A 9,305-nucleotide genomic window follows, 5' to 3' on the forward strand; every position below is an offset into this window, starting at 1 on the left:
GTCTGTCGGGGTCTGGTGTCTATCAAACCATCTGCCATTTCTCCTTTAATGATACCACTCTTATCTCTTTACTGAACGCACTTACACTGGATGAAGGTGGTGGGAGCTTAATGCCACAGTGATGCCTGCTTGCAGACCTTGAAATGGAAATGCTGAAAATAGAGCTGCTGGATGATGACATTGGAGTGACAGTTTAAAATGACTCAAGAATAACAAAACTGCAGGTTTATGAGGGGAATTGCTAAGTACTGTATACACAACTCATATTTACAAGTACAAATACTAAGCTCTGCTTAGTTCTAAGGGTTTCTGCTGTCAATGTGTGAAATAACACGAGCATATGTATTGCAAAAAGTGGTGCTAACATGTTGGCGGAGGAAGCCTGACCTTTGCTTTCTTAACGCTGTTCATAATATTTCCCAGATCCTCCACGTCCAGCACCGTTTTTTTCTCATCTGGCAGACCGGACTCATCTTCATCACTGCTGGATTCCACTAGATCATCCTGGGGAAAAAATGAAAGAAGAAATAAAGCACAAAAAGTGGTTAAAAAACAAGGTCAAAATGGAAAGTCGGGGACACGGTGATAAAGATGAATGGCATGTAGTAAAGAAAGGCTCACATATGGTCCAATCCATAACAAATTAAAAAAAAAAAGAAGTTGTGATTGAGTGAGTGTGCTGATGTGGAACACATTTATTGAACATCGTTATGTCCTCCTGGGCTGCCTGATTAAATAAGAAAACTATGTACGCGTTTATGGCATTTCAGCAGATTTATCACGACACATGGCCGACATGTGCAGCAGGAGAATAAAATGCATGAGTGGTACAGCGGGTACATAAATCACCACGATGGTCCCCTCGCCACAGTTCTCAGCTCCTCTCGGTTCCGGCTGAATGTCACCTCTGCTGAGTGTTGCAGACAGAGGGGAGGAAGTCTCAGCTAGAGTTGGCTCTGAGGTCCCCGCTACCATGACAACTGATCATCTGTGTGTGCTGTGATGCATATGAAGGCTGTGTGCGCATGTGTGTACATAAAATGTCTTTTTGTACTTGTGAAATGTGTAATTTTAGAGAGCGGTGGGGGGAAAAAAAGTGCTATTTTCATATTTTCACATGATAGACCGGTGTTAAGTGAAATACAACAATTTTCATGCAGAACATTAAATAACGCCACGCTGCACCTGAAAGTGCACATCGCTGCTACTAAATAAGGACCTAATAAGCCAAGTATAACACTCCTGAGAAATTCAGGCGTCTGATCTGATTTTAATCACATTGTTGAAGGAGTGCAACATGAAGCCATTAGCCTGGCCAGTCTGTTTCAGACTCCTGCTTGGAGTTCTAAAGTGCCCGTGTGATGTCATATCACATTATCCTAACCCAAAGGACAATTCTCCAACTAGATGTAAGCTGGATGCTTTCTCTATCTTTCTTTCTCCAGTTCTCTTTACCTGCTTCATTTAGAGTCGGTGGGACAAGCCTGGAGTCAAATAGTGAGGAAATAATATTACAACGTTTGGTATCGTATCCACAAAGCTGTTCTGATGATAGTTAACATTTTTATGTGGGTGTTTTTACTTTTATTTGTAGGCTGTCTATAAAAGATGACAGAGGCACCCTGATGTCACCCATTAATTTGTGAACTCTTTTTTTTTTTTAAAGCATTTTGGGCGTCCATCATAGCCTTTTGGAGAGAGAGAGAGAGAGAGATCAATATCACTGAGACATCGAGGACAGTTGTGCCGCATGTACAGCAGTGGCTTATAAATCACATGCTAGGCCCACCCGAAAGCTTACCCTGGATTTATCCCCATTTCTTACTCTAAATGTAAACAGAATGATTTTCATGAAGTATTCAATAAGACGTGAATCACCTCTTGCTGGCCTTTAGAAACCACTTGGACATTTTTAAAAGCAGAACCCATGGCTATATTTCATATTCTGACTATAGTTTATAATCTCAGTCAGAAGCCAGAGAAATCAACATTTTTTCACTCAGAAGCTTGCTTTCACTATTATATAAAAATAGAGACACGCTACCAAAACTTGGACAACTGGTGTGGACCAATAAATATTTTTTCTGTCTGTCACACAGCAGGTAGATGTTTGCTGTAATATTTAAGAACAGCTGAATGAATGTTCAGAAACTAAATGGCTTATCAGCTAGTCATTTTAAGCACAAGGCCAGCCTTCACCCACAAAAGAACAGATTTGGTGATAATTAACATCGAGTATTCACAGCTTTGCCCATCAGCAGGGGCAAAAGGGGCGTTTGAACTACTGTTATAGATAATAATATTAAGATATACTATCTTAAAACAATCGCTCGGAGAGAATGACAGAAGCAAGAGGATGTCTCCTTTTCTCTGTCTGGGTGCTGGTTCCCTTCAAAAGTACAGGAAGAAACGTCCAATGGCAATTAAACACGGCTCCTAGAAAAGCTGCTAAACGTTGATACAAAGTTTCCAAGTTGGCAATAATGAAGCGAACTGATGCGTGATAATGACAGCTGGAAGTGAGAGGCGTGTCAGGCTGCCAAGCTGAGACGGTATAGGCTCAAACATATTTAAAAGCAAATATCTGGATCCCAAAAATGTGAATAATTGAATATTTTGATGAAGACTTTAATAAAAACAACTTTCCTGCCCTTACCTCAGAGCTGTTATTCTGTGGAGAGGCCTTCTTCTCTTCTTCCTGTCGCTCCTTCCTCTTGTTCTTACAGGAGCCCTCAGTCTTGCACTTCCCACTGCAGCTCTTTTTCTCGCCCTTTGCCAGAGTCTTTAAGCGGTTTAGGAACTTGACCTTCCAGGTCAGAAAGTCTGCCTGGATGCTGCCATTAAGACTCTTCACCACATTACAGTCGCCTTCTCCCCTGGTCATGATTCGTCTGCCACTCAGCATCCACAGCCACTTGTCCACATTTTTACACACCTGTATGAAAAAAGCAGGTTGAATTCTTAGTAATTACTGAAAGCACTGAAGTGATTCAGGCTTAATAAACTGCTGAGCTACAGCCTTGAAGCTTTAGACATCCTCTGAATAGCTGACTATTATCAACCAGTGTCATTCTTCTCATTTTGTGAAAACCTTTCATACCGTGTTGTAATGGCCAACATAGACAGAGTTTCCAAGGCCAAACACTGCATATCTGAGTCCTTTCAAGTAGGTCTTCCCATATCTGAAGTCAGTGGATGCCTCTTCGAGCCACTTGCAGAACCACTCAGCATTTTCTGTGGGCTGTCCATCAGTGTAAGTTGCCACAAGAAACACGCACACCGACTTACTGATGCACTAATGGGAGAGGAAAACACAGCATGTAGGAAAGAGTTAAACAGGAGGAAAAAAGCTTAGTGTTTCTTCATTCAAGACTTTTTTTTTGTCCAAATATGGAAACACTTGTCTGTGGGACTAACTAGGGACGAAATGCAGTGAGAGGTTGATACACTAACACTGGACACTAACTGGATGTACTGCTGACACATAATTATGTACCAGCTAGTCCTAATTAATTAAGCAATTACTAACGCCTGTGGCTACAAACTAAGCAGCAGCAGATGCAATAAAGAAGCCAGTTGAAGTGGTATCGGCATTCCTAGGTGTGTTCAGCATGTCCAAATGGAAGCAAACCCCAGGGCAGAACACCGTGAAGATGTTATTTTTCCCGACTGGCTTGGGAATATATCTGCATCTGGTGGAAGGGAAGTGCCAGAGAGAGAAGGAAGTCTGAGCAAGTCTGGTTAGACTGCTGCTGGAGAAGCAGTGGAAAATGGATGGTGGATGTTTTTTGTTACTGAACCAACAGTAGCTCAAATCCACAAATAATGCAGTCATCTATTTTCTTCCGTTTACGTAACTCAGGGTCACAGTTGGGGAGGAATCTATAAACAAGAGGCAGAGTACACCCTGGACAGGCAGATGGAAGCTGGAGTATCCAAAAAGGTTCATGGTACTCCAGGCACTCCGGCTTCCTCCCATCTCTCCAGGATGTACCCCGCTTCTCGCCCTATGACAGAAGGGACCGGTTCCAGCACAACCATAATTGTGTTATCTGGTGATGTGGTGCTGATTATACATAAATCATAAGCTAGCATATTTAAACTGAAGTAAAGTGCTTCATATGCAGTTTTGGCATTTTAGGCATTATATTATTACATTATTTTGTAATGATTGTGAAAGCATATGTTTGAAATGTTTGAAATAAAATGAACTGAACTGAAACAGGGTCAAATGTGCCAAACAAAAAGGTTCCTTCCTCTGATGCCTGACCAGTAAATCAGTCGCACTGAAGGAGAGATGTCTGCAGACACATTTCACGTAGAGCTTTTCTGTCACTGAAAACTGTATCACTGTCCCTTTGAATAAATAGTTATTTTCCTTTTTATGCTGTCAACCCGCCAACCAATCTCCTATTCATCTCGAAATGCAGCACAGAGGGACTGTGCTCACAAAAATAAAAAGACTGATGAAAACAATCCATCTTGCTGCAGATGAGCAGGAACATGTTTGCTCTCTGCACCGGCCGTTTGAAGGCTCAAGCAGAAATGAAGCTTAAGCTGAGCTGGCAGTAATAGAACTTGAGGCTTATCACGCCAGTGTTTGCTGCCAAGCTTTGAAAATAAGAGTAACGATTTTTATTTTCCTTTGATTAATTCTGTTCTAATCAGGTGTTCCCTGGAAGTACACACAGGCAGGTCTTATGAGCTCACAGTTACATTTTAGAGATTTAATTAGCACCCAACAGCTGCTTCTGAGCATCCTGTAAACAGCATTTAATTGCTTACAGAGTACCCATCTGACAGCTGCATTTATCTTTCATTTATTCTCTATGATGCCACAGGTAGGGGTGATAAAGAAAAGTTTGCCAGGTCTCCTTAGAGGATCTGTGGAACCAGCTCCCAGTTTGGATTTGGGGTGTAGACACCATCTTACTTTGCAGATTAGTCTTAAACTTTCCTTTTAGATAAACTATTAGACAAGTATTACTAAATAGTAGAATTAAATATTTGGGTTGGCCCATATGCCCTTGAACCACCCTCAGTTATGCTGCTAGTGGCTCTGGACCTCTTGTGTTTTGTTGTGCAACTAGCCTCTGGTCACTTTCCCTCCATATGCACTTACATATCAACACCTTCTCCCTCCAGCGGTGTCTATGGTTTCCAAGATGCACGGTCCCTGTCTGGCTTCACTGGTCCATCAACCAGCCAACTATGTCACTTGTGTGTTGTTTGTCATCTCTGTGCTAACCTTCTCTGTCTATACTTCCCCCATACTCCCCAACAGGACTTGGCAGACACCTAGCATTCCCCTGAGAAGTGTTTGCTCACAGGGTGAAACAGTACAGGGTCTCTACCTTACAGTATAAAGCAGTCTAATATGAAACTGAAAAGCATATTCTGCTTTGGTTGGCTTACCTCATCAGCAAGCTGATCATCTGGATCGTAGTCCTTCATGTCAATCACCTCGGCTGGTAAACCCAAAGACTTCACCTCCTCTGACAGCTCGTTCGCAAAGCCCTGAACATATGGAGAGTCTCAGATGGTGCTTTTAAGATGTCAGTAAAGACTAAATTACCACGTGCTGAGTACTTTTCAAAATACTATCGATTTAAATTTGAGTTGCGTTTAATGTGCTTGATTACATGTGTGTAAAATTTAGTGCTCAGAGTTTTTGACTCAGGAACTGGTTGATGAAATTTAGCTTAGCATTGCTGTATGCAACAGAAAGCTTTACTACCACTGTGCTTTGTGAGATGAGGAGTGCTACTGATGCATTAAAATGCAGTAACTTTACCACGCTAGAGCAAAAATATGCACAAGGGTAATGAATTGTTATTGCAGACTGTGAAAGTTACACATGACCCTTGATACAGAAACTGTTAATCAGTGTAGTGATTCAGGTTCTCAATGATCTGTAGAGTAATTATAATTACTAGTATTACTATTTTGTTTTATTTTTAAAAGGGTAAAGGGGTTTGCGTGTCAGTGGCACCCTGTGACAGGAGAGACAGGCTGGAAAACCAACAGGAGGTTTCTGATCAGTCGCTTTCTCTGTGTCTCATATTTTCTCTGCTCTCATCTGGTCACTTTAGATTTGCAGGAAATAACTTTTGTACCTTTGCAGTCCCGGTTTGTGAGCCATAGAAGATTTTGACTCCTGACACATGAACCTCCTTGGTCTCTCTGTCGTTCTTCTTTGCAGCTTTGTCAACTTTGTCGTTCTTCTCTTTGCTGGCATCTTTAGAAACGCTTTTCTGAAAGCAGATCAGTGCAGCGATAAATGGAGCCGTTTCCGGTCAAGACAGCGAGACCTCAAGAAGCACTGCAGAGACCGTTTAGAGACTAAAACACATACACAAATTAGAGTAAGGTATGAGTAAGTGCCTCACCTTCTTCAGTAAGAACCAGAGCCCAAAAACAAGCGCAGCAGCTGAGTACAGGTACAACCTGCTGTGCCATAACCACATGAAATAGCTCTCAGTGAGACTGCGGGCATCCTGAGAGACTGGAGGGAGAAAACACATCAAACTGAGTCCTCAGATCCTGAACTGCTTTGATGAAGAAAACAGCCACATCATATATGTTTCTGCCAAACCACCGCTGACCACATGCAACAACAAAACAGAATTAAATCCCAACCTGAAGCTACCTGCGAAAAATAAAAGTCGGGGGACTGGCGAGCAACGCATGCTAGCTAGTAATGCTACCCTCCTTTAGCCAAAACACAGCTTGAAGAGAGTTTTCAGTTGCTTTAAATATTTAAAATAAACTCACCTTTTGAATCCGACGCAGACACGCTGGAGGCCAAAAGCAATACAAATACGATAAAAGTTGGCATTGCTGCAAGTAACTACTTGCACACAGTCTTCAGCACCTGAAGCTCTGCGCAACCATATTCTTTGCCGATATGAATGCTGGGAAGTTGAGTTCGGATCGTCCAACGGCTTGAGTTTGTTTGCTTATGGACATTCAGACTTTTTAGAAAGCAGCTGAAGTTAAATTAAAAGATGAAATTCATCTTCTGGGATTTAATTTAGAATATTTTACTCATTCATACCTATATGCTTTATTTTGAAAGTCTATAGAGGAAGTGGTTCTATTACCCTATGTCTATTTTGATTTTCTTGTTGTTTCCAGAAGGATTTTTAATTTGTCATTTTTATTTTAATTCCTTTTAACATTTTGTAAACTGACGCCAGATGAGGAGACCCGGACATTAAAAATAAAATGAATGCAATGTCAATTGATATTGAACAAATAACTGCACTTATGCATTCTGGTGAGCTAGCTCGGTTACAAATACCCCTAGTCGTTTTTGTAGATCGCCCTCTTGTGGTCATATGCAGGAACTGCAAAAGACCGATTAAAATATGGTAACGTTCAAATTAATTACAACACCTAGGCTTGAGAAAAGCTGTGAGCTATTTTCTGGTAGTTGTGTTAACTTCCGTGATAATGTGACAACTATTATTAGGCGAAATCATTAACGTGCAGAGAAAAGTATGATAATGTAGGAAGAAAGAACTGCAGGTGGCTTTAAATTGAAACGGAATATTTTCTGCCCTCCAGTGGTCACAGCGGCGAACTGCACATAGAAATTCGTCAAACTTGCATTAATGCAGGCATGACAGCGGCATTAAGCACGTCCGATTATTCATTTCAAAATAAGACTTACACGTAGTTCAAAACGTTTTTAATACTTAACGCTGTCAATAACAATAAATAAGAATAGATTGTGCTGTCAGACAATTAAATATGATGTTATCTCATAACTCTGCAACCATTAATCTAACAGTGCCCAATTTATGTGGCGTTTTATTTCGAAAATAATAACAGTTTGAAAAGTTAAATTTTATAAATATGTATTTAATTATGCATCTATGTATTTATTTAATTTATTAAACGAATAACAACAAAGGAAACAAAACTGACTCGGAACTGATGTTCGAAGTCACAGTTTCATACCGAACAGCCATTTAGGATACACTCGAAGAATACGGGTGGTGTTGTGATAGCGTACGTTTCTTGTCAGCGGCGCTTGCTTCGCAACTGTTTGTGGTAATCGCAAATATGTCGATATTTACGCCAACGAATCAAATCCGGCTGACCAACGTAGCGGTGGTGAGGATGAAGAAAGGCGGGAAGCGATTTGAAATCGCCTGTTACAAGAACAAAGTTATGAGCTGGAGATCAGGAGCGTGAGTACCAGGAGATGTTAACGCCTCCTGTGCCTGACTGCTGTTTTACTTCGTTGTTGCTAGAGGAAACTTTGACAATTCATTTCTCTTCCACTTTAAATCCTCTCGATGGTCGTTACATGCTAAATCAGCCAAAAATGCTCCAACACGTCATGTTTTCATTACAGAGAGAAGGACCTGGACGAGGTTTTGCAGACGCACTCTGTTTTCGTCAATGTTTCCAAAGGCCAGGTGGCGAAGAAGGATGACTTAACCAAAGCTTTTGGGACTGACGACCTTACAGAAATCTGTAAACAGGTATAAAACATCCCCATACGTACACATTGTAAGCACAAGCCATGCCATTTACTGCATGTAGGCTTGGTTGTTTTGTTTTTTCTCCTGAAGATCTTGGCCAAAGGAGAGCTCCAGGTGTCAGACAAAGAGAGGCAGACTCAGCTGGAGACCATGTTCCGGGATATAGCTACTATTGTGGCAGAGAAGTGCGTCAACCCTGAAACCAAGAGGCCGTACACAGTCAGTCTGATTGAGCGGGCCATGAAGGACATCCACTACTCTGTCAAGCCCAACAAGAGCACAAAGCAGCAGGTGAGGAGGATACCATGTGTTTCCCTTTCTTGTGTTGTGTTAGTAAATGGGCTGGTTCTTATTTAGCATCTTTCTACTTTACCTGAGCACTCAAAGCCCTTTAAGCAGATATCTGGGGAGCTCAGAGTAGAGGTGCTGCTCGTTCATGTCAAAAGAGCCAGTTTAGATGGTTTGGTCATCTCAGGCCTGCTGGGCACCTCTATTTAGAGGTTTTCTGGGTATGTATGTATGTATGGAGACCCTGTGGGGGGATGCAGAACCTGCTGCAGAGCTTAAATTTCTTATCTGGCCTGAGAGCACCTCAGGATCTCCCAGGAGGAACTGGAGGCTTAACATGGAGCCAACAGCAACTTCAGATGGAAAATAGTGCACGAATGGGTGTATTTTCCTTTAAAGTCATTAAAAATCATGTTAAATATATTTTAAAAAAATTCTAATTCATCCATCCATTTTCTTTAAAACTGGTTATATATACGGGTCTTGAGAGAGGTGGCTGGCGTCTACTCCATAGCACTAGGG

General features: G+C 41.5%; 2 protein-coding genes across 3 annotated transcripts in view; one reads left to right on the forward strand and one right to left on the reverse strand.

Annotated features, from left to right (window-relative positions):
* tyw1 (tRNA-yW synthesizing protein 1 homolog (S. cerevisiae)) overlaps nucleotides 1-7,026 on the reverse strand; it is a 52,193-nt gene extending 45,167 nt beyond the window's left edge. The window contains exons 1-7 of one of the 2 annotated variants that reach the window (XM_005745022.1): nucleotides 6,775-7,026; nucleotides 6,390-6,505; nucleotides 6,117-6,254; nucleotides 5,416-5,517; nucleotides 3,101-3,295; nucleotides 2,657-2,935; nucleotides 388-504 (exon numbers count right to left, since the gene is read on the reverse strand). In XM_005745022.1, the coding sequence (XP_005745079.1) occupies nucleotides 388-504; nucleotides 2,657-2,935; nucleotides 3,101-3,295; nucleotides 5,416-5,517; nucleotides 6,117-6,254; nucleotides 6,390-6,505; nucleotides 6,775-6,838 (1,011 nt within the window). In that variant the 5' untranslated portion in view covers nucleotides 6,839-7,026. Of the gene's footprint in view, nucleotides 1-387; nucleotides 505-2,656; nucleotides 2,936-3,100; nucleotides 3,296-5,415; nucleotides 5,518-6,116; nucleotides 6,255-6,389; nucleotides 6,506-6,649; nucleotides 6,718-6,774 lie in introns of those variants that run through there. The other variant, XM_005745023.2, reaches the window with a different exon arrangement.
* A 923-nt stretch (nucleotides 7,027-7,949) lies between these two features.
* Nucleotides 7,950-8,993, forward strand: LOC102193797 (ribosome maturation protein SBDS-like). Its single transcript, XM_005745050.2, has 4 exons — nucleotides 7,950-8,198; nucleotides 8,366-8,495; nucleotides 8,586-8,786; nucleotides 8,853-8,993. Exons 1-4 carry the CDS (start codon nucleotides 8,071-8,073, stop codon nucleotides 8,991-8,993), a joined length of 600 nt encoding a protein of 199 aa, XP_005745107.1. The 5' UTR covers nucleotides 7,950-8,070.
* The last annotated feature ends 312 nt before the right edge of the window (nucleotides 8,994-9,305 follow it).

The sequence above is a fragment of the Pundamilia nyererei genome, unplaced genomic scaffold, assembly GCF_000239375.1.
Source record: "Pundamilia nyererei isolate P.nyererei 1_Seehausen unplaced genomic scaffold, PunNye1.0 scaffold00152, whole genome shotgun sequence".
Classification (NCBI taxonomy): domain Eukaryota; kingdom Metazoa; phylum Chordata; class Actinopteri; order Cichliformes; family Cichlidae; genus Pundamilia; species Pundamilia nyererei.